This window comes from Scardinius erythrophthalmus (genome assembly GCF_964197995.2).
Source record: "Scardinius erythrophthalmus genome assembly, chromosome: 13".
Lineage (NCBI taxonomy): Eukaryota > Metazoa > Chordata > Actinopteri > Cypriniformes > Leuciscidae > Scardinius > Scardinius erythrophthalmus.
In genome coordinates this window covers 4972352-4998983 of record NC_138233.1, presented here as the reverse complement: position 1 = coordinate 4998983, position 26632 = coordinate 4972352, and the positions used below count along the sequence as shown (strand labels likewise).

The 26632-nt window shown below is 37.5% G+C and overlaps 1 protein-coding gene across 1 annotated transcript in view; it reads right to left on the bottom strand.

The window, feature by feature from the left end:
* Positions 1–25468, bottom strand: part of trpc7b (transient receptor potential cation channel, subfamily C, member 7b) — a 59632-nt gene extending 34164 nt beyond the window's left edge. The window contains exons 1-4 of the mRNA XM_081382492.1: positions 25036–25468; positions 16936–17698; positions 6842–7021; positions 1–99 (exon numbers count right to left, since the gene is read on the bottom strand). The exon at positions 1–99 is cut by the window's left edge and continues 66 nt beyond it. Coding sequence (XP_081238618.1) covers positions 1–99; positions 6842–7021; positions 16936–17698; positions 25036–25415 — 1422 coding nt within the window. The 5' untranslated portion in view covers positions 25416–25468. The remainder of the gene's footprint in view (positions 100–6841; positions 7022–16935; positions 17699–25035) is intronic.
* Positions 25469–26632: the final 1164 nt, after the last annotated feature.

Here is a 26632-nt window from a genome sequence, read left to right as displayed (position 1 = left end):
CGTCAGACACTTCACACCGATGGACTGTTGCCGCAGACCCGACAGATTCTCGTACCAGATCGTGAGCAGCTGCTGCTGGCAGTTCGGATGAGCCACAAACTGACACACACGGAGAACACAGCCGGATGACAAATCAGGTTACAGCGGGAGAACACATCTTGTGCACTTACTGTGGATGAATACAGCAGCAGAATATTGAACATGGTCAAATAAACAGACATTAGAGAGTAGTAGTGCATTACCTCAGCATAAAACTGAAATTAAATGATGCTATGATATTGATTTACGATGAACATATTTCTCCAATTTTTGTAATTTGATAAATGTTCAATTTATGATTACAATTAGTAGTGTGTGTGTGGTTTTTTTTTTTTTTTTTTTAATGTAAATTCAAATCAAGGTAAATGTATAAGAGCTGATAATAAATAACACATGAAGGTCATAAAATAATCTTTTATTTATTTAGTCACTATCAAAGGTTCATCTGACCAATGGTAGACTACTGTTCTATATAATAAAATTGTATTTGTTAATAAAATATAATATTATAATAATTTAATTTTAAGCAACATTTCTTTCAACTCTGCTAAACAAAGTTTTATATGTTAAACAGAGATTTTTTCATTAAAATATATTTATTTACTTATATATATATATATAATTTGATTGTACTGTATACACACACATACAGGAACTTTAATTCATTTTTAACTATTTTTTTATGTTTTTGAAATAAGTCTCTTATACTCATCAAGAAATTTATTTGATGAAATATACAGTAAAATCAGTAATATTGTGAAATATTATTATAGTTTAAAAGAACTGTTTTCTATTTGATACATACAGGTGAAAGTCGAAAAATTAGAATATTGTGCAAAAGTTATCATTTTGATGATTATGGCTTAGAGCTTATGAAAACCCCAAATTCAAAATCTCAGAAAATTAGAATATTACATGAAATCAGTAAAAAAAAAAAAAAAAAAAAAAGGATTTTAAATTAAATTGAATACAGAAATGTCGGCCCTCTGAAAAGTATAATCATGCATATGTATATAGTTCTATACACTAAATATATTAGTTTCACCTTTTAATTTGAATTACTGAAATACATGAACTTTTGCAACTTTCAGCATCATTACTCCAGTCTTCAGTGTCACATGATCCTTCAGAAATCTAATTATTGTAGTTTTCCTAATGCTGAAGAACACAGGTGCTGGGTTTCCTGTAGTGTGTTGCCGTAGCTCTGTTGGACAGGTAAACGTGTGTGTGTGTGTGTGTTTCTTTAGGAAAGATAACACTCGCATCGCGATGCCCTCAGAGAAACAGACAGATCGTAAAGCTGATTTAAGGTGAGCCGGCGGATGCGTGTGATCCAGAGCTGGAGCCGGCTAAAGCTGACAGTGTGTGTGATAGACAATCAATTTCAGAAGTTACAAGTCATATACCATCCTCAGCCTTAACTTGCCGGCAGACCACACACACACACACACACACGCTCTTCCCTCCTGAAGCTCACCTGTCTTTAGTGATCTATTAAATTCTTACAGACAGAATGATGGTAGTTATTCTCTCTCTCTCTCTCTGTGTGTGTGTGTGTGTGTGTGTGTGTGTGTGTGTGTGTGTGTGTGTGTGTGTGTGTGTGTGTGTGTGTGTGTGTGTGTGTGGTCTGCCGGCAAGTTAAGGCTGAGTTGCTTGTACCTGGTTGCCATAGCAACCATCCCTTCTGATTGCTTTAATTGAAATTTGTCTCACACTCGTCTGAATGAACTACATGTTTAGTTTCCATCTACAAAAGGCACCAATTTGTATTTATGCATAATTTATATTTTAATCTGCATAATTTTTTAAAAGCTGAACTTGAAATGATTTGATCTGCATAATTTTTAAACGTTAAATGTGAATGGGTTTCATGTGCATAATTATTTTATAATGGGTAAAGAGTTTTTGATTAATTGATTCTCAGGTAATTTTTCTGCCGTCGATTCATCCTGCGTATACATGTGGAAGCCTTAATGAAAAGTGAAATTGTACTCAGTAATATGGATATGTTGTATTCCAGATTTATGATGTATTTTCACTTCCCAACAAAGCACAACCTGTCATCTGTAAACTAATGAACAAGCGAGCTTCTGGCGAGCTTTAGTGCTCATCATAATCAACAGTGCACACAATGCACACAGATTAAATTGTATTGTCAACATTCACAATTATAACGTATTATAATCAATACGGGATTCTTTCATTAATGCCCACGACTCAAGGCTCACTGGTAACTATTATACTGTGGCATTCAAGTGCTCTAATCTCATAAATATGATGATGTCAATGTTCCTGGAAGGCTTTATATAACTAAAGGGTCCGTCATTGTCACGGGTCTTCAGTCATTAAAACTATTAAGATTTAAATCACAATCTGAAAGTGATTATGATTCAGTCACCTGTCCTGTAATGAGAGTTGTCCTCGAGAGGGTTTGAGGGCAACAGGACTAATTACTCTCACAGTATCTGGTTAACAAGGTCGTGATCCCTATAAACCCACAGCACTGATGGATGACACGACAGATCATGATCTGCACATCGTACACTGACTCCACAGCAACAAAACATACGTAGACTGAGTGGAAGATTAAAATAATCACATTGAAAATTCTCATTCCTGTAAAGCACAATAAATGATTAACTTTTGATTAGTATTTATACATCATGGTTGTATTTGTTGTAATTTTTATTAGTTTTATTAGTATATAATAGGGCTGCATGATATTGAAGAAAACTGCGATATGCGATAACTCATTAAATAATATGATATGCCATACGATAATGCTTAAAGTGATGACATGAGAAACTCAATTTGCCTTGATCTTTTGGTATATAAGAGGTCTTTGTACCATTTAAACTTCCTGCAAGTTTCATAGCTTAAGACGTCCTCCCCAATATAAACGAAGCATTTATTTAATCAAGCTCTGATTACAGCTCGTTGGGGATCCATGGTAAGAAGTGACGTCACGGTACGAAGTGACGTACCAGTCGTTTGCATATGACCGCCTCCAGCGCAAGACAACTACACCTCATTTCGCATCATTGCTTTGTTGTCAACAAAATGTTTGAATACACTGCCGAACGATCCAGGCGTCAGGGAAAAATGGATGCAGTTTATTTTTTTGCGGACGTCCCAGTCACGACAGAGTTAATTTAAGCGTGTATTCTCTACATTTCAAGGATGACTTTTCAAGAAAACTTTTGCTTAAAGACCAGGCCATGTCGACTATTCTGGGCCCAACAACGACGCCGCAAACTGTAAGTAATGTATTTCATCTTAAAACTACTTTTAGCCAATGACGTTAGCCAATCATAACAGTGGGCGTTAACACTGAACTCTTAAAGGGGAAACACCCCCAAAACAGACTGTTTGAATCAGAGGATGAGAAAAGGGGTGGGAAAAGGTCATAAATCACTAAAAAATGTGTCCAAAAAACTATAGTAATACTATAATTGCACCTAAGGCAACATAATAAAACAAAAACCGTGTCATGACCCCTTTAAAGTGTGTAAAATAAGCTTTAAAATATACTAAAAATTATATAACCTACACACGTGTTTCACATTCTTTTTGTGAGAAGAAAGCATCCCTACAGTTTCTGAAAGTGAACATCAGTGTAGCATAAGAAGTGTTATTTTAACATCAGTGTAAACCACAGGGTTTAGGGGTTCAGGTTATCCTACATTAGGGTTATTTAACAACAGAAACCGAATAATCAAATGTAAAAATAAAACACTGCTTAGTTTTCACTGTATGAATTAAATGTACATGTGCTGGTCATAAAATTCGAATATCATCAAAAAGTTGATTTATTTCAAGAATTCAACTTAACAGGTGAAATTAATATATTATATAGACTCATTACATGCAAAGTGAGATATTTCAAGCCTTTATTTTTTTTATAATTTTGATGATTATGGCTTACAGCTTATGAAACCCACAAAATCAAAATCCCAGAAAATTTGAATATTACATGAAATCACACAGTAATTACACAGTGATACCATGGTCATTGAACCAGGTTTTGGTTCTTTTGGCAGTGTGGGCAGGTGCAAGGTTCATTTTCCAGCAGGATTTGCACCGGCCCACACTGCCAGAAGAACCAAAACCTGGTTCAATGACCATGGTATCACTGTGTAATTACTGTGTGATTTCATGTAATATTCAAATTTTCTGGGATTTTGATTTCGTGGGTTTCATAAGCTGTAAGCCATAATCATCAAAATTATAACAAATAAAGGCTTGAAATATCTCACTTTGCATGTAATGAGTCTATATAATATATTAGTTTCAGCTGTTAAGTTGAATTCTCGAAATAAATCAACTTTTTGATGATATTCTAATTTTATGACCAGCACCTGTATACTGATTCTTAATAAAGCTACAAAAGTTATTCAGCCAAGAGCAGTGAGTAATTTTCTCTTTGTCTTTTGTTCATGACCCCAGTTATTGCAAGCCGTTGCGATATGCATATCGCAATATATACATTTTTTGCGATATTTCGATAATTTCAATATATTGTGCAGCCCTAGAATATATATAAATAGAGACACAATAGTTGATATAAAGTAAGAGTATAGAGGTATAAAATGACCATTTGATGAGAAATGTTTGACTTCATATTGAGACACATGAAATATAACCCCATAACTGACTTGTCTGGTTAATTGCACAAGCAAATTAAATATCAGAATATTAATACACAACAGAAAATGAATCAAACAACTAGAACTATCATTTCATTTTATTCAATAACTGGGTTATTTGAGGAGAAACATCTGAGACATTGGCAAAGGTCTCTTCAGAAACTAATCTTGTGAAATTAAAGCTGAGGCGCGTCTCCACAAGCCCACTGTCTCGGCTTCATTTCCTCTCTGTAGTGTGTGTGTGTTTGCTTGACATTTAGTCCAATAAGATCAGAGTGGATGAAGCCAAAGGAAGTATAACTGTCCAACTCACAGTTGATAATTACAGAAACACACATGCATGACCTCAAAGCACGCTCGATGTTGAACAGCCTGTGCAAACTTCTCATGGAGGTTTTCTCATAAGAAAGCTGACGGTTTTCGTGGCAAAAGGCGCGTTTCCATTACAGATTTACGCAAAATTTTTGCGATTTTTTTCTAAATGTTGACAAAAAACGATTGCAAAATGACGGCGTTTCCATTAACCGATGTTAGTAGGTTTATGTACTATATCTCAGCCACGGCACTGGCCATTATTATTAATCAAAGGAGACGTATGTGTGTTATCCAAGCATTAATGGTAAGGAAATACCCTTATACTGTGAGCGGCACATATGAGGAGTTTCTGGGTGTTTCTCCCTCATTTCTGCTTCGAGGTCTTGATTGTGGCATTTCTTTGAGGTTTTAGAATCCAGTATTCCTGTAATTCTTCTGTCTTATATGAATTTAATAAAGAGCTCTGTCTCGTATTCTGTCCAAACACACCGCGTCATCTTCGTCAGGTGACCTGTAAATGCGCAAAAACTGTTTCCATTGCAGTTTTGCAAAATATTTCTTTTTCGAATTGCCTGAAAAACCTCCTCATGCGAACGGAAAAACTTTTTTGTGATAAATGGGAGTTTTTGCGAAATGGACGTGTTTCCATCGGACGTATTTTCAATTCGCGCAATTTGAAGGGTAATGGAAACGCGGCTAGTGTTGAGGAGTCAGTGGAGTGTGTGCTGAAGTCAGAAGACCATCTGAGACACAGTTGGACAATCAAGAGTTCAGCTGAGGTGAAGAACCAATCAGACGCCTGATCAATCCAAACCTGAACTCTCTCCTCACCTCACGTCTCCTCTGTTCTGTTCCCAGACCTACTGTTCTTTCACACAGAACACTTTCTGCACTTCTTTTACACAGTTTTCAGTGTAAACATGCGCTAGACGGACGTCTGTAACCACTGCACTCGTGTCTTGCGTCTTTTGCAGCGTCTTGAGAATGACGTGAACCGGATTTCACCAAGAACAACACGTTCTAGGATCGACATCATTGTTGATCCTGGAACCACATTCCAGTCAACCAATCAGGGGTGTTTCCCTAAAGCTTCGTTAGCCACAAGTTCAGTTGAATTGTGTTGGTAATGACTGAACATGTGACCATAGTTGGCTTCGGGACACACACCCCACATTTGAGGGACAAGTCCACAGTTTAGGGTTATGTGCTTCTACATCAGTGTTATTCACCATCATTTCCCTCTGATTTTAGGGAGTTATGGGTAGGGATAGGGTTAGGTTTAGGGGTAGCGATATGTTTTTAGACAGGAATGTTATGATGTTAATCCAGATGTTAATCCAGAATCAAATACATGACACTGTATTCTAAAAACACGGCGCTCAGGTTCAATATATAAAAAAAAAATGTTTCTACACCTTGCTGACCTGTGTCTCATGTTTTTAACCAAGAGATCCACTTTCTCTAATGAGCAACAGACCAGAAGTCATTCATTTTCTATGTAGAATAGTACAGGAGCTGCACGGAGACCCTGGAGATCGGTTTGAGGGAATTTCAGATCCAATTTGAGCTTTGGGTGCGTTGAAATATTTAAACTTCTGTGGCTAAACCATATGCGACCGTCCGGTAGGATGTGATGTATTCTAACCCAAAACTATGAGCACGAGGTGCATGAGAATTACCAGTATTTTCATAATTATTGATAATTAATTAAAAAAAGATTGTCGTCTTCATCACAGTTTGTTAATGTGGGTCCACCAAAAATGGATACATGCTCTGCATAAAAGCGTCTGCTAAATGAATAAATGTAAATGTAAATGTAGGTTAAGTGAGAGCGTTCTCACCTTTTTGACCTCATATTTGATGGCGAGTTTGATGCGGCTCAGACAGGGTCTCTGTTCTGTGGGGGGGTTCTGGTCCACGTCACCGTTCAGAATGGCCTCAACTTCCTCTGTGTCCCGGCAAAGATCCAGAACACCCACCACAAAGTCCTTACACTGCATAGACAATTTCCTGTAGTCGTTCTGAGAGAGAGAGAGAGAGAGAGAGAGAGAGAGTATTTGTTTACATCATAGTATTTGTTGTACTACTTTTAATTTGTATTGCAATTTTAAATACAATAAATACATAAACATGTACTTTTATAATGATGAAGAAAAATATAATGTTTGCATGTGGTTTTTAAACTTTAAATAAAGCGAATAATCAAGAACAGGGTTTTTTTCCCAATCAAATAAAACTACAAAAAAAAAGTCTCATTCCTGTAAAGCAAAAAAATAAAAAATAAAAAATACAATAATACCAATAATTAAATATATAACTGAATAATCTATTGAATAATTTAATAATTAAATATATAAACATATTTATTTAAAATATATTTAAATAGTAAAGTATTTATATATCATGGTAGTATTTGTTGTACTACTTTTAATTAACGCTCATAAAAAATAAAAATAAAAACATGTGTCTGGTAAAAAGATTGATATTCATTACTACATTACATACATGATTTTATTTTTTGTGCATTATAGTAATTATGGGCTGACTGATTCAGACAAGTCTTCATGAGATTCATCCATAACTGATTTGCAAGATATAGAAAAGCAAAATTTTCTTTATTAATTCCACTGATGGAAAAGCAGGTGAGAACAGACCGACACAACACACTGACAGCTCAGAAACCAGGAGATCCAGATGAACACTGGAAGACTTTCACACAATCATCTTCAGTCTGGAGAACAACCGCAGTGTCCGTGTTCCTTCACCGGAACAGCGAGCGCTTGATTTCTGACACACAGGTCTGTGGGCGTTCAGACTGATCTCAGAGATAACCGGCAATCTGTCCGTCTCCGGAAAGAATCCCTTCATCCGTGTGTGTCTGACTCCGACCCACAGTCCGTTATAAAGAAGACCCGGATCGGCCAGCGGAATAATCTGTCAAACATGCTGACTTGATGACACACAAATACTATACACTGCCATTTAAAAGTCTGTTTTGTTGAAAGAAATGAATACTTTTACCCATCAAGGATGCATTAAATTAATTAAAAGGGACAGTAAAGACATGTATAATGTTATAAAAAAATTATATTTCAAATAAATGCTGTTCTTTTAAAATTTCTGTTCATCAAGGAATCCTGAAAATAAATAAATAAATAAATAATTCCACAAAAATATTAAACAGCAAAACTGTTTTCAATATTGATAACAATAATCATAAGTGTGTATTGAGCATCAAATCATCATATTGGAATGATTTCTGAAGGATCATGTGATGCTGTAATGATGCTGAAAATTCAGCTTTGATCACAGTAATAAATTACACTTTACTATATATTCACATAGAAAACAGCTATTTTAAATTGTAATAATATTTCACAATATTGCTGTTTTTACTGTATTTCTGATCAAATAAATGCAGTCTCGGTGAGCTGAAGTGCTCTAAAGAACACTTAAAAAAAATAAAGCAAATAGTATGAATAAATTCTCTATGGTGTGAATTTTAGAGTGTCTGAAACCATGTATTAACCAATCTAATTAATGTATTAAATTCCATAACTGAAACTCTTATACAATGTGAAATGTGCTAATGACGTCTGCCAGTGATATCTTCTACAATACCATTAAGATCATTGTCTCGAAATAGCTCAAATTAGCCAAGCTAGCATACATCAAACACATTTGGCAGTCAGATCGCTCACACACAGTCAGTCACACACACACACACACACACACAGGTCTCATTCTGGACCAGCAGATGTTCTGAGTGTTGAACCCTTTCAGGAAAATGGATCAGCATCAAATACACTATATTTTGATTCTATGCATATATGAATATTTCAAAATTGATCAAGGATGTAAAACGTTCACTTCACAGTCATTTCTAAAACAGATGTTTTAGATCATCCACAACTCTGAATGGCTGACAAACGTTGTCATCATAGCGGCGAAGTACTTCAGGTTTGTTGACAACTTTACAGCCCATCTCACTTCACCGTGCTCTTTATGAATCATTACAGTCAAACAGCACACTGTGACAAAACAAACAGAAATGCAGAAGGACTCTGGATAAAAATGGATTATATATATATATCCATTAACAAATTATTTTTATTCAAAGTTTTAAATGAACAGACCTTTAAAAAGCCAAACACAGTGTTTTGTTTGCGAAGTCTGTTCATTTAAAACTTTGTAACAATTCATAAAGAACACAAAGTAACACAGAGAGATGCACAATGACTCAGTTTAAAACTGGATAAAAATGACAAATAATTTCAGTGAAAGGTGAATGTGAAAGTCGGCCACCCAAAAATACTCGAATAATGTGACTAAGTCATGTAAACACTTTTAAACTAGACGCAGCGGCTCAGGAGACACACTGTACACAGATGCTGAATCGATACAAGAAAGCACTTCTACACACAAGACCGTTTAAGGAACATAAATCTGAGATAAAGCTGCTTAGGCAATGAAATAATAAAAAATGAATGCAGAGCTAATGTAACAGCCAGCTCCAGATGATGAACTCAATGTGCCTGTTTTCTTGAATAATGCAACAATACATTAGCTAGGCTATATACTGTATTTGATACAGATGTGTGTAGTTTCCCCCCTCATCATGTGCCAGTTTAATGTTAAAAGTCACTATAAGAAACAAACAATGATCAAATGTACAAATCTAGTTCATTTTGCAATCATGTTTGATGCTGTGTTGCTTTAACCAGTTCAGCCTGGTTCTGTTCGCTGCTTCTGCACTTGATTTTGTACGTTAGATTCCTCTAGTTCCCAATCTATGAGGAACAGACTGAACATTGAGCTCTTCTCAGGAAACAGAGAGCGGTGGAATATGGAAGATTGTCTCTGTCATGGAATAAAACAGTTTAAAAGACAATTGCAATTTTATATCTTGCAATTCCACCATTTTTATTCCGTAGCAGAAACAAGCTTTCATCCTTTTTTAAATTGTTTCCTAAAAATCCTTTAACGTTTCGTCTTAATGCATTGCAGTGAATTATATGTGAGCTGCGCTTGATAGTTCGCCATTAACAATATACGACGGATGCGTTGTCCACAAATCTTCGCTAATGATGACTATGATGAAACTATGATTGCACCTTTAACATCTTATTCTTTTCCATAAAGTTTGCTTTGGCAAGCTGTTTCAAACTCCCAAAACAAACACCAAATGAACTTTATTTTGGCCTGATTTTGTTCGAAATAACGTCACACCAATTCGTTCTTCAATTCTGCTTTTAATAGTTACTTCTACTTTTCCTAAATTCCCCAATGGGGGATGATCAAACAAACTTTACAAGGTCACTGTAATTGCTGCTTGCATCTATAATCATACTTATATTTACATATTAATAATAAGTAAGTGATAAAAGTATATCAAATGAAATACTTAAAAAGTGGGGAAAAATATGATTAATCTTGATAGTGGAGTTTGAGACCATTTTTCTTTCTGTGATTAGTTTAGACCGCTCTTTCTTATAATAGTTGCTCTCTCGGTTTAGCATATGATGATGGATATGAAAATGTCAAATGATGAAAACGATCCCCTGAGCCCAACCTGCCCGAGGTGTGTGTGTGTGTGTGTGTTTCTTATGACTGATAGCCAGCTGATATCAACAGATTTGCCCTTTTCATGGTTGTGTGTGAAGACATCAGTCTTTCTGAGAGAGGAGGGAGGCACTTTGAGTTCGAACAACCCAACACACATGAATACTGTCTCAGTGCGCACACACACACACACACACACAACATCATCATCATCATTACTGACACTCTCTCGTCTGAAGTCTTCAGATCACATTATAGGAGTATTTCAGGTCAGCAGCAGTTAAGCTCTAATGACATTATCTGCGTTGTCGGTTTCGACAGAAAATCATCTCGACTCGTTTACAGTGATAAACTGACAGTAAAGCTTATGGGGCAAAACACTGCACCAGATTAAGCACAAAAAACACTAAAAGCCATTGAAGCTGATAGCTTTCATTTGATGCATGCAAAGAAATCAGAAAGAAATGGTTTACTTAAAATCCAAATGACATTTATGGACTAAAAGGAATGACATCAGTAACAAATAACCAGGTTCATCCGCCTATAGAAAAGTAATTAAAGGATGACTTAAAGGATGATTTTAAACAGTTTGAAGCTCAAACAACACAGAACAATCCATGTAGATGCTTTTACAAAACGCTGGATGCAGTTGTCAAGATGCACAGAGATCAGAATTTCTGATTCTAAAAATTCACATAAAAACTCATCTAATTGAGGCCAGTGTTATTTCAGTATCACTGAGATACTTTTGAATACATCTCATTTTTGTGATTTCTTTGTCATAAAAAAAAAAAAACATTTAATGTATCTATATAGATTTTATTAATTTTTAGTTTTCATCAAGTTAAACTAAATGCAAATGAGAAATGTTGGCTTGGCAACTATTTAATTATTTTATTTCACTTTTTTTTATGGTTTTACATTCAGTTTCAGTTTTAGTTAACTATAACAATCCTGATTGAGGCAGATAGTTTTTGTGCATAAACTACGATAGAAACATTGTTACCGAAGAATTACCCTTGATGCGCAAACAAAAAAACTCATGTGACTTTTGTGATTGGATAACTGGACTATCCAGCGGACCAATCGCATCACAGCATCTCAAATGTCGTTCTGAAATGCCTGACGTCTGTCATCAAAATGATTTGGTCCTCCCAGATGCATCTCACACATTAGGCATCTGAACGAGAAAAAAAGATCACAGATTGCAGCAACTTACATTTATATTGCAGATATTTTGTACCAATTTCCCAGGAAGAGAAAAATTAGGTCTCTTGAACACATGTGATGGAAACAATGCTTTAATCGCAAATGTTTTAAGCGCTATTCCAATTATTCAACATCCACAATTATTCATAGCAATTTGAGACATTAATATCACTGCACGTATCTAATTCGTAACTATGAAGTAACTTTTTATTAAAATACATTTATATTCCTCTATTTTTCTGCCCTAGTCTGGTTTACAGAAAGTCTGTACTATCATTTATGATAAATTGCTTATATTCTCACTTGTAAATCATGTTGGAGTAAAGAGTTTGCTTAATGAATATATGTTAATGTAAACAGTCACACAACGATAATTTAATTCCTCTCCCTTCCATCATAAATATTCAGCACAGATGGTTTCATATTCAGCTGTAGTTCTAATATGGATTTTCCATTACAGCTTTAATGTTACATGTACTTCACATTAATATGATTAATCGCAGTGATGTGCAATAGCAGACTGTTTCACAACTGTACAGAATTACACTGAGGTTTAATGTCTGTTAAACAAGATCAATCATGTTCAAGATTGAGAACCAGGCCACGCTTTTTACCCTAGTGAACGTTTCACAGCACTACATTTATTTAGGAAAATACATTTCTGTATAGAGACATTGAAAGTCTTGACTACAAACATTTGAACAATTAATGGCAAGGGGGAAAAAAATAGTTCAACAACATTTATTGAACCTATATCGGGGCAAGTTGTCACAATGAGAAGCTGCTTATTATTTGCACTGATTTAAAAAATAATGCCTTGGTAGAAATTAAATATCTAAAGTAAGCAAGTTTAAAAAAAGCACATTATATCTGTATTTAACTGTATTATAGGTCATTTAACAGCAAATATATGCATATAAATATATATTTATATGCATATATTTATATGGGGAGCATTTATGGCTGCGTTTTAGCAGAAGAAATGTAACTATAATGGGGTAAGTTGTCAAAATGAGAAGCTACTCATTGTTTGCACTAATTTCAAAAGAATGCCCTTTGTATTATAAAGTAAATATCTTAAGTAAAAAGTATATGAGGCTATAATTAATACCAAAAAAAGTATTTTTACTATTATTAATATCTAAAAGTTTTAATACATTTAAAATGTCTCGCTTTTAAACTAGTTATAAATGAAAAATTGTCGCATATTAGCAGAATGAATGCACTAATTTGTAACATTATGCATTCCTCCTTCAAACGCGGCCTCAGGATCATCTGGAGTCGCCGGGAGTCTGTTCCTCTTAAATTGAGTCCTGCCTCGTGTTTTAATATTCCTTAGAAACCTCCACTAATCCTCTAAGACAAGCGGGAGGATTTCATCAGCTCTGCATATGTCTCATCTCATCTCAAACAGATGTGATGTTGCTGGCGACAGTAATCGTGACACGCGTGGAGCGCTGGGAGACCCGGTTCACTGACGGCTGGAAACAACGCCAGGGCTTTTGTTCCTGGCTGGTTTGCCTGAAGCCTGTTTTGGGAGGATAAAACCTGGGTTTGTTTTCATCGGCTGCTAATACAGATGGCACTTCTGAAGATCAAACTATCCGTGTTTCCCATATGGCTCTTAAAGGTTAAGCTCTTCAGTGGGAATAAGTTCTGAGACGTATCGGTGTCTGATCGCCTGACAGAGTTTATATGAGGTTAGAGAGAACAACCCTTTACAAGGTGGAAAGATCAAAGAATGATTGGATCTGACAAACTAATCCACGATCGCTGCAGATTCAAGATGATACTGCGGGAACAACAGCTTTTCATCATCGAATGGCCTTACTGTATATCAAGCCGTGTTTGCATTCAATATGCATCATGGTCCATGAACGCTCTATCCATCTGAGACTGAAACTACAAGACTGAATCAGATGCGGGATAAAACTACAGTAAACATCTTTAAGCTGCCTCAGAATACATGCGGTGTGTAAGGGCTCTGGAGGAGAATTGATCCGAGCCACAGACGGATCAGATCCCTGAGGATCGGATGGATCAGACTCACACACACTCATTAGTGAGCAGTGTGTGCTGGGTAACAGATGCTGCTCTGGTGAACGTGTGGACGCTTTACTCAAACACTAGACGTGCAAATTCAAATTCAAGTGCACACACACACACACAGAGACAGGCTTTAGTTAATTACACACACTCATGTGTGAAGAACACTTTAATTTACAGTTGTGTAGTGGACACACACGCCACCATCTGAGCCCTGACAAACACACACTTACTCCTGATCCTCACACACATCCAGTCCATGATCTCTCTTTCAAACCCTAGTGAGCTGTCTACATGAGCAACTACCTTCTAAGGGAACGTTCACGTTAAACATGCGTGCATAAGATTTGACTTGCACTGATTTAGTAGAGCAGAAAAGTCATACTTTAAAGAGGGCATATTGGCATATTAAGTCTTGATGTTGTTTTTGAGCTCTACTAGAACAGGTTTTAATGCTTGAATGTTAAAAAAACACATTATTTTCCTCATATTCTCCATTGTTGCGGCTCCTCTCCTCCCATTCTGTCAGTAACGCTCTGTTTAGTTCCTGTCTCTATGAAGCCCCTCCTTCTGAAAAGCACACTGTGCTCTGATTGGTCGGCTGGAGCAGTGTGTTGTGATTGGTCGAGCACTACGAGTGTATGTCCCGCCCCTTACCATAACCGCCAGTTTAACACACTACTTACTAACTCAACCAGGCCCCGCCCCTTTATTCTGCGTATGAATTATTTAAATGAGGAATATTGTGACGTGTTCGTTCCCGGAAGAAACTCAAGACGACAATGGAGGCGTTTCAAGGAGTTTAGAAACACTGACACTGATATAGAGAAGAACTTTGTGACTTTGCAGAGATTTTTTATGTTCAAACAGCAACATTACACACTAAAAGATGAACCTTTTTAAATACAACACAAAGAGCTATTGTGCTTCTCATCTTCTTTCTAGTTTCATCTCACAGGTCAGGACGTCCGTATACACTTGAGGTGAGAAGTAAAAGTCGTCAGCCCAGATATCAACCTTAGAGTTCATTATTTGGTGGTTTCCTGCTCCATTTCTCACAGACACACACACACACACACACACACACACACACACACACACACACTTTCTGCACACACTGTTCTTCATTGGTCTCATACAGTGAGAGTTGATTGTATTGCCTGAAGATTCAGTGCCACTGCTGCTCTAATGTAGTTTGGGAAGATGAGACATGCCTCTGAATTGTTATCATTATATATATTGATTGAGTTTTTCTTATCTTTCCTTACCTAACATCAAATAACAACTTTATACACACCTCTGTATACCGTGTGTGCTCCAATGAGTCCAAACGGGTGAGAATCATATCAAACCAGCCAATATCACGTTTGACTCAACATAAAAAGGAAGAAAAAGGATTTTGCATAAAGAAAATAAAGCCCATTATTTGTTTATTTTTGGATTGTGGCAATATAATATAATATATATTTTTTATATTTCATAGGTATTACATATATATATCATTATTTTAATACAAATAGTGCTATATATATTATTTAAACTTATACATGATTTAAGTATTTATAATGGTAGTATTTGTTTGTATTGAGTTTAGTTAGTTTAGTTTTGCATGTAATGTCCTTGATTTTTTTTAAGTAAAAAAAGGGGGTTTAAAGTAGGTTTATTTGCAAAATAATACTGAAATATAATCTTATTTTTTTATAAAACACACACACACACACTATATATATTACATTATTATGCTATACTATTATACATTATATCTATTACACGCCTATTTTTTTTTCATTTTCATTTGTGATCAAATATGACCTTGACGTTCCCAAATACAGTAAACCATGTTTTACACTGAGCCGATATTCAAATGTCAATGAGGTGCATTAAAGATGTTGGTCAGAGTTGCCATACCTTATTAAAAACCACTCACAAAATTTGAGTTTGCTATTGACCAGAAGCAATGCCTGATGTGAACCATTTCTCCAACACAAGATCTCAAACCAGACCACATCAACATCTAAACCTCAAGCCAGCTGTAAAGTACGGCATGGTTTGGAGCTGCTTTTCTCCCTCAGGTCCTGGAAATCTTGCTATCTTCGCCGGAAAATGAATTTAAGCTTGCCAGCACATTATAGTAATAAGAGTGGACATTAATTAAAAGAAAGTAAGGCAATCTGTCTGCCAACTGAAGGTCAACAGAAGTCGGTGACGCAACAGGAAAACAAGCCCAAAAAATGGACTAAATCAACAATGAACGACTTCAACAGATGAAAAAACCTTCTGGAGAGAAACAATCAGAGACAGCACCACTGAGATGATGTGCTATATCACCTGAAAGAGCGAGAAATCTCAAGAAAACTGCTCAAATCAAAGCCCTCTGGTGCTAAACTCCTCCTGACCAAGTGCAGGTCTGATGCACAATTACAGTAAAAACTCTACTTTTGGTTATTGGTTATAAAAAAGTAAGTTATATAATTTGCTTAATTGCACAGCTATCAAACTGCATCCGTATACATACAGTAAGTCACGTAAAGCGTTATATACTACTGTATATAGCAAATCTCAACTGCCTTTTTTTATTTTGTTACAAAATGTAACAACATTGTCGCCCAGCTCTTTACATAAAGTTGGGTTACACTTTATTTTAAGGTGTCATTGTTACAGTGTAATTATATATATTTAAGTACTGAGTAATAATAATTAACTACATGTACTTACTATAGGGTTAGGGTAGGATTAGGGTTTGGTTGAGGGTTAGTTGCATGTAATTATGCATAACTTACTGTTATTGCAATGGTAAGTACATGTAAGTAACAAGGTCACCGTAAAATAAAGTGTTACCTAAAGTTGTTACATACGTTACATGTACTTACCATAGTAATAAAAGTAAATTATGCATAATTACAAGCAACTAACCCTCAACCAAACCATAACCCTATAGGAAGTACATGTTGTTGCTTAATATTACCCAGTACTTAAATTTTGCAATAAAAATGTTGTGATTTTCTGTAAAGCTGCTTTGAAACAATGTGTATTGTGAAAAGCGCTATACAGTTGGATTTGAATTGACTAAATAAGCCATTTTTGTTTGTTCTGGTTCTAGTAATATCATATCTCTCACCTTAAACTCCGTCTCTATGTTGGCGAGTCGTGCGAGTTCGTTGCTGAGCTCCAGAGCCGTCAGTACGGGATCTTCGCTGGACAGCGACAGGTAGGCGGCGCTGGCGAGCCCTTTGTACGCGTTCATGCGCGACCTCGAGTGACTGAAAGAGTCGCGTCTCTGTTTCTCCATGCACTCGTAGCACTTGCAGAAGTAGTCGTGCGGTCGCTCGATCCTGGCTCCTTTCATTAGCAGGATGTGTACGATCTCGTACTCCTGACAGTGAGCGGCCAGAATCACCGGCGTCACGTCATGCGAAAAACGCGTCCCGTCCTCATCGTAGGCGTAGAAGTCGTCGTCCCTCAGCTCCTGCTCCAGCGGGCTCAAAGTCAGTCTCAAACCGCCCGCGAACGCCGGATGAGCCAAAATGGCCTCCACGATTCGCACGTAGCCTTTGCTGATCGCTAAAAGAAGCGCGTCGCCCACGCGAGCCATTCCGTCTTTCTTCAGGAGGAGCTCGGTGACCTCCAGGTGCTCATTGCCGACTGCCAGCTGTAACGCGTTTTGACCCATGTAGTCCACGCAGTTGAAGTTGAGTGTTTTGGACTCGTCCAGCATCTTGCGGACGACAGGAATGTTCCCGTACTCCGCAGCGTCGAGGAAACGCTCCTCCTCCACTGTGAGACTGGAGCCACGTTCGTTGAACATGTAAGCGGGGCCTCGGATGGCCTGGCGACGGCCCTTCTCTCGCAGGGTGGTGTGCCTGCGATTCATGACCTCTGACCTGAGAGAAAGTTTAAACATAGAGTTAGTCGCAATCCATATTATTTGTAATGAGATACAGAATATTCAATGAAGAACTTGACTTTATCCATCAATAAGTTAAAGTGCCCCATTACACTGTTACCTTTCATGCAGAGATGTTTGTGAATGTAAAAGCTCTTCAAAGTTTCAAAGGTCAAAGTGCAGATAAATGGAGTTATTGTGTCCCAAAAGAAAGAAACGATTCTGAACTGCCTGAAACGAGTCGTCAGTAATTCCAGTCTTAATTCCTGCATGAGCCTATGTGGGTTTGTAACTAATTTGCATAATTCCAGCCTATGGTTTTAATTGGTTGTCCGTAAATTACACCTACTTTGCCCCGCCCACAAACACTATAGTTGTATCTGAGACTGAAAGAGTTTGGTTCATGTCAAGTGTTTATGATAAAACAATCTCCTCTGACCTCTAGCATCAACAAGGCATTATCGCCCACAGGACTGCCGCATACTGGATGTTTTTCCCTTTTCACACCATTCTTTGTAAACCCTAGAAATGGTTGTGCGTGAAAATCCCAGTAACTGAGCAGATTGTGAAATACAACCATGCCATGCTCAAAATTGCTTAAATCACCTTTCTTTCCCATTCTGACATTCAGTTTGGAGTTCAGGAGATTGTCTTGACCAGGACCACACCCCTAAATGCATTGAAGCAACTGCCATGTGATTGGTTGATTAGATAATTGCAACAGGTGTTCCTAATAATCCTTTAGGTGAGTGTATATCTATATATATATATAGTAATGATACTAAAATAACATTGGGAAAACAACACAAACTAGCAGTAAAAGGCTGAAGCTAAAGAGTTTAAATGAGTGTGTTTAATTCAACTAGTCTAATCTGCTCTGTTCACTGCACAGCATGAGTTCAATCCATGACTGTTTGTCAATAGACTGATGGCCTAAAACAGCCAATCACAGCTCTGCTTTTAGAAGTTGCTAAATTGGCCTTTCACACCACATAAGTCAATCATGACCTATGATTGGACCAATAATCAATGACATCAGAGATCAGCTCGGGGTTGCAGCTTTTTCTATAGATCTCACACTGCCATGCACGTGATGTTCAAGAGTGGAACCAAAAGCTAAGAAACTGCCATGATTTCAACAATTTTGGGATAAAATACACACACTTGTGTTTTGTCATTTCTAGATGAGAGTGAGAGTGGACACTTTAAAAATGACACGATGATTGCAGATGCTATATTTGCAAAAAGCATTTCAATTTTAGTCCTCTTGCTCACAGTCTTGTCTGAAATTGCACACATACAAAAGTGCCTCTGGAGAAAATCCATTTACTCCGCACCAACCAGTTTCACACACACACACTGCTTATGCAGCACTGTAAACGGAAATATACACACACAAACACATGAAACATACATGTGCAGCGAGCAGATCAATGCAGTCTGGTAGATGCTGTGCTGCTCTGAGTATTTTATTTCTAAATGCTCTCAAAATCTGTCTCAAAGTGAGACATTTTATATTACAGCAAACTGCAGAAAGTCACAACCTGCTACAAAACAAAAACACTGTCTGCTTTTATGAAAATACACACGAATACACAATAAACCCAGAGAGAGAAAATCTAAAGTTTCCCAGTTAGACACAATCAATGAAGCGTATGTTGTTTAATTAGTGGTGTTTATTAAGTCAAGCATAACTATTATTGTTGCTGATATTTATATGTGTGGTGTGATCAAATATCTAAAACTAAGTATTAAATCAGTGTGTGTCATCCTGTAGCGTTTGTGAATGATTTATAAATGCCCAAGTGACACCCTAGCAGCCACATAATGTCCCAGCAAGACATTGGGAACCATTTACAATGCTCATGGAAACAACTTTCTTCATAAAATGTAAAATTGTAAGATATGTCTATAGTGGGGTGGCCCATCAGTTAACTGACACTGTGCTCCTCAGAGACGGATAAAAGGCTTAAGTGATAAAAATACATGGGAAAGATGATTACACAGCGCTCTGACGCGTTACATCAAACGCAGAAACACGGGTGAAAATGGAACCAATTCAAACAGCACGAGTTCCCCGAGGGAAATGAAAGAGCGTCGCACTCGAGAGAGAGCCATGCTGAGTGCAGACAGACAGCTCTGTGTGTGTGTGAGGTCATTCAGATCCTCAAGATACGTCTGTCTCTCTCTCATACAGTTACAGGTGCATGAGTTCTGCCTTCAGCGGTGTCTGATTAAACCTGTGGGATTTCTGTGGCGCCACTAGTGGCACCAAATGGAATTGCAAAACTAACTAGATTTGTAAATTTTCTGAAGAAAATGTTAGCATTATTTACTTAATCCATGGTTCAATCTATAATCCAAAAAAGTTAAAAACATTGCAGACACCAGCACTATGTTTGCTGCTGCTGTGCGTTGCTATGGTGTTCTGGGTGGTTGCTAGGTGCTTTGATATGATGCATTATGCACTGGTGCGATCTACATATAATTGTCTGCATTTACAGGGACCCTGATAATCTGTTTGTAATCAGACTTGGTAGCACAGTCTGAATAAAGTTCATGCAACCACGTCAATCGGAATGAATTGGCCAAATGCGATTAAAATATATCATTGGGATCCTAAGGGGTGGTTTAAACCTTTTGTAGTCTGTTCAAAAGGGCATGTAAAGACTTGATTCGATTGACAATCAAACCTGGAAAGTTCTGCGCATGTGCAATGATGTAGAAATTGTCAGTGTTTGGCATGGGTTTTGGCATGGGGAGAAAGCCTGTATAACACACATCTGCTTTAATGACTATATGATGTGCTTGAGTCTGATCTGACAGTTCAGGATTAATATGAGTGAAGTTTAAACAGGGAATGATTTATGCGCCCATCCATATGGAGAAAATGTGGAGCTGATTATCTCGACGGACACACACTCACAGAGAAAAAATAATATGCAAACTTTTTTTCTATCCTTTCATCTTACTGTATAGATCTCCTCTCATTTTTCTCTCTGCTCTCTTGTACCAGCATCAGCATATAGATAGAGCTTTTGCTCCTCATCAGCACAAAGAATGAAAGGACCAGCTGGAATTACAATGAGAGAGAGGAAGACTACAAGCCAGAGAAGTGAGACAGATGAAACGGAGCGGAAAGACTGAGATAAAAGAAGTGATGACCCTCTTTACAACGCTTTGAAATTATGGAGGTTCTGTTGATATTTTATGCTGGGGGAAAAAGGAAGAGAAAAAATGAGGAAGAAGAAGCTGCGACCAGGACGTGACTAGGGTTTTTAAACATTAATAACTATGATAAAGTATATAAATAATATTAAATAAACACTGAAAGTGGCCGGCTCCTACTTACAGTACAACACAAACATACAAGAGCACAAACATAGTCCACATGAGCAGCTCCGCTCCCTTCTAAGGCAGCGTCCTCACATGGCACCTGACTGAAACACCCTACATAGTGCACTTCTCATGTGAAGCACACGAGACACTAATTCAATCTTAAAGGGGTGGTTGATTATGATTTGACTTTTCTAACTTTAGTTAGTGTGTAATGTTGCTGTTTGAGCATAAACAACATCTGCAAAGTTACGACGCTCAAAGTTCAAAGCAAAGGGAGATATTTGCTTTTAAAGAAATCGCTTTTTAAGGACTACAACAAACGGCTACACGACATTCCTCCCGGGTTAATGACATCACCAACCCTAACATTTACATAAACCCCACCCCCTGAACACGATTTATAGATTATCATGACAGAATATGCTAATCAATGGCTAGAAGATAACTACACATCAGCTACATAAATTCATCAACTAACCATTCAGAAATGTCCTGTTGCTTCTACATGTCAGTTCTTCTTGAGTCTCTCTGAATCCGGTTTGAACATAAAAGGCTAAAAGTTTTAGAAATTTTCAGTGCATGTCTGTGTGAGTGCAAGCTGTTGAAGCTCCGCCCCCCTGTGCCGGAAGCAGCAGCTCATTTGCATTTAAAGGAACAGACACAAAACGGTGCGTTTTTGCTCACCCTCAAAAATTTTCAATTTTTACATGCTATATAAAAATATCTGTGGGGTATTTTGAGCTAAAACTTCACATACACACTCTGGAGACATCAGAGACTTTTTTTACTTCTAGTGAAAAGGGCATTATACCACCAATTTAACTTCGGCATGTTGCTGATCTAACCGCACAATTCGCTAAGCAGAGAAATACATAACAGACATACACTATATTGCCAAACGTTTTAGGACGTCTGCTTTTACATGCACATGAACTTTAATGACATCCCATTCTTAATCCATAGAATTTAATATGGAGCTGGTCCACTCTTTGCAGCTATACCAGCTTCAGCTTTTCTGGGAAGGCTTTCCACAAGGTTAAGGAGTGTGTTTATGGGAAAGCGCATTTGTGAGGTCAGGCACTGGTGTTGGACGAGAAGGACTGGCTCGCAGTCTCCGCTCTAATTCATCCCGAAGGTGTTCTATCGGGTTGAGGTCAGGACTCTGTGCAGGCCAGTCAAGTTCCTCAACATCCATGTCTTTATGGACCTTGCTTTGTGCACTGGTGCGAAGTCATGTTGGAACAGGAACATCCCCAAACTGTTCCCGAAAAGTTGAGAGCATGAAATTGTCCAAAATGTCTTGGTATGCTGAAGCATTAAGAGTTCCTTTCACTAGAACTATCCCCTGAAAAACAACCCCACACCATAATCCCCCCTCCACCAAACTTTACACTTGGGACAATGCAGTCAGGCAAGTACCGAACAGAACACATCTCCGTTTCTCTAGAGTCCAGTGGTGGCGTTCTTTACACCAATGCATCCGACGCATTGCATCGCATTTGGTGATGTAAGGCTTGGATGCAGATGCTTGGCCATGGAAACCCATTCCATGAAGCTCTCTACACTCTGTTCTTGAGCTAATCTGAAGGCCTCAGGACGGTTGGAGGTCTGTAGCTGTTGACTCTGCACAAAGTTGGCGACTTCTGTGCACTGTGAGCCTCAGAATGACCCCGCTCTGTGATTTTATGTGGCCTACCACTTCATGGCTGAGTTGCATTTGTTCCCAATTGCTTCCAATGTGTTAGAATACCACTAACAGTAGACCGTGGGATATTTAGGTGTGAGGAAATTTCATGAATGGGCTTATTGCACAGGTGGAAACCTGGTGCCACGCTTAATCTCACTGCTGAGAGCAACCCATTCTTTCACAAATGTTTGTAGAAGCGTCTGCATGCCTAGTGCTTGATTTTATACAACTGTGGCCATGGAAGTGATTGGAACGCCTGAATTCAATGATTTGGATGGGTGTCTCAATACTTTTGGCAATATAGTGCACATCGTTATCTGATTATATAGTCTATTTTGTAACAGACTGAACCATTTTAGCAATACCTTTCTGCAATTTTATTACATCACAGCTTTTATTGATAAGAATGCATTTATAGTTGGTTGTGGCTTATTCAAACCAATCTGAAATGTAGGGGCGGAGTAACTATTATAAATAAGTGAAGGTCTTATGATTTTCTCCTGGCTAAGTTTCACATACATAAGTGCAAATTTTCCCATTCTAAGCCACATTTTGAAACACAATGTTTCCACAATATTTTGTAAAGCTCTCTGTATCAAAAAATCCAAAAGTGAGGAAAATACTATCATACTGTTTTTTTCTCTCTCTTTTTTACTTCTGATATTATTATGATTATTAGCATTGTCTCCCTAACTGTTTTTGTAGTTGTTGTTATTTTTTTTGTATCTATTATTGATTGTTACTCTGTTATACTGTAATTATATTGTCATATGATTTGTTTCCATGAGTATAAAAGCTATTTATTTAAAGAGATAATTCAACCCAAAATGAAACATCACCCTCATGTCGCTCCAAACCAATATTACATTCTCACAGAATTAGATATCCTTAATTTTCTCAGCAATCTTTTCCACACAATGAAAGTACACAGTGAACAGGGACAAGCTCCCAAATGTACAAAAAGCAATTTTGGTCTGTTCTTCACACAAAGCTATCGTATGACGTCAGAAGACTTTATAGCGAATAAGTCGTCTGGATAATGGTTCTTAGTGAAATTTTTGGACCGTAAAAACTCTCTTTCAGAGGAGGCTATAAGAGAAGAAAATCAGCAAGAACATTTTTCAATTTCTTCTTTTTTGTTCCAAAAAAAGACAGTCATACAGCTTTATATGGACATAAGGTGAGTAAATGATGACAGAATCCTTATATTTGGGTGAGGCCTTTGGAAAATAACCCCAGTCATGTTCAAGTCGAGTCTCATCTGGAGATTGACATGGAGATTAATGAAGATCTGATTCTGCCTGCAGTATCATTACCGCTGGAGCGGATCAGATGATGACACAGGCAGCTTGTCTGGAATATTTTGGCAGGTTATTATTGTTTTCATCTCAGGCTGCAGGCAGTGTCTTGAGACCAGAACCAAAACTACAAACCATTTTCTCATTCTCATTTTCACACTTTCAGGCAATTATAGGCTAAACATCAATATACTGTCAGACATCAATATTTAAAGACGTATCGTGATGATTCGCGGCCTAATTTTTGCACCAACTCAATGGAGCTCAAAGAAGATGATCAGCGCATGCGCATCATAGCCTACTGGAGAGCGTCAGATCAGTTATCCACCCTAAATTATCATTCAGATAATAGTTAAAAGTTAGTTAAATTGATAAAAGACGCGCGTCGCGTGCACCTGCGTGCTCCAACACATCACGAGACAATACAAAAACTGAGGTGATAATTAATTAATGCCCAAGACACTACTTACAATACAATTTTATATTTAACTACAATAACATAATAAAATAATGGAGTAATGCAATAACTATAACTGAAAGAAAAATATATTATTAATTAGTTATTATTGTTATTATATAAATGATAAATTATTTAATTAAAAACTGCACAATAAACAGCAAGTAGAGCAAATTACACAAGCTATTAACTTAACTACCCATAAATAAAATGTATTAAGTTTTGTGCAAGTCGATCCCACTGAAAATATTAGGGTATAGGCTAAATTTAATAGCCTTTATTCACTGTAAAAGTGAAAATATGCTGTTCTTACATTAAAGACCAATTTTATCTCCATCGATATTTAAAATTACTTTCGAAAGTGTAAGCAAGATTATTCGGTCATATTAAATGATAGTTTTGACTTTTTGAAAAAATAATGCAGTTAATTGAAAGATAGACCAGATCAAGCAGTTTTAGGTTACCTGACAAACACTTTCCATCTGTCCGTTTCTATATTCCTGCCCTGTGGAATAAGATGTTATAAAGTCCCTCAGACTGAAGGTTTGACTCACGCGTGCGGTGGAGCGCAGCTGTGCGGGGTCTCGATCACCTCCTCCGGGCTGCGCGTCTCATGATCGGGTCTGTGCGGGGAGCGCAGTCGCTGTCCGCGGTTCTGGAGACCGTCGCGCACCGGAGACGCGCCGCTGCATCGCCCGGATCGCGCCGGCGAGCGCCTGATGGTCAACTCCAGCGGATCGCGGGAAGACGCGTCTCTGGATCCGGTGTGCGGGTGGTCGGTGCGCGGATGTGGATCAGATGCCCTCCGCTTCAGGGGTCCTGGCGGCTGAGGGAGAGGAGTTTGACCGGCAGAAGCTGGAGAGGAGGAGGAGGAGGAGAGGGAGGAAGAGGAGAGGGAAGAGGAGGCACGGAGACCCTCGCCTTCGTCAGACATCGGGAGAGCTCGTGCTCCACATCTGGTGAGTGAATGGGCTTCATGAAACTGACACGCGCAACTTCAGCAACAAGTGAAGAAGAGTTTTACCCTCACGTCAACACACACACACACACACACACAAAAAAGAGAGGTGTGGCTTGATGCATTACATGGTCAAAAGTATGTGGACTGGACACCCTGCAAATGCACTCATGCATATAACTTTCATTCTGTGGAACACAAACGAAGATGCAATGAGAAATTAAACTTTTGTTGTTGTTGTTGTTGTTGTTGTTGTTGTTGTTTTAAATCTTAGTTGACAGTCAATGTCATCCTTCACTTTTATTGAATGCAAAAGAGTGAGATGGACATTCTGAACAACAGGGATGTTTTGTCTGGTAGCTTAATTTGATAACATCTAAATTAACTAGTTTTATTGAGCTAAACATATCATCAAGTCCAAATCAATGTAATGCAGTGCGATATGCTATACTCAATCTAAAGCAGTTTTTAAAATTACTGTAATTGTTTTATAATCATCCTACAAGCCGTTTTGAGCTTATATTAATCGAGAGACTGCATGAAGAATTTGTACTTTACAAAAATGCCATGTCGCACTGCATGCCAGTGTTATTTTAGTACAATTGAGATACTATTATAGTTTTATTAAAATTACTTTTTTAATTATTTTATTTCAGTTTACTTTTATTTAAGGTGACAAAAATACTATAATTAACTATAATAACCCTGCTGCATAACATTTACGTGAACTGCAAAAAGCTCAAAGGTAGATTTTTGCATTCATAAAAATGTTAACATCTTGAAAAGCTCATGCTCATGTTATTGTCAACTACCCAGATTTTGATGCGGATCTTTGATTTCATTCAGGAGTTGCACAGCAAAGCTACACATTAAAAACCACCTACAGTATATTATATTTTGTATTCTCAACCATAAAACCCACCAAACTGTACTGTGACATCAGAATACTGACCGGTTAACATTTGCACTCGAGTCCAAGGACTTTATTCAGGGAGAGTGAGCAGGATGTGCGAGTGCAAAGGTGATTTGCTTCATGGTCAAACAAACACTTAAAAGCTCAGCGATCATCGAATAAATAAATATCAGCCATATCAGGGTTAGTGACCTGGAAGTATCAGGGTTGGTTTACACTTTGCAGAAATGCAGAAATTGTTTTACAGTATAAATATCTAATTTTCTCAAGAAGCAAAATT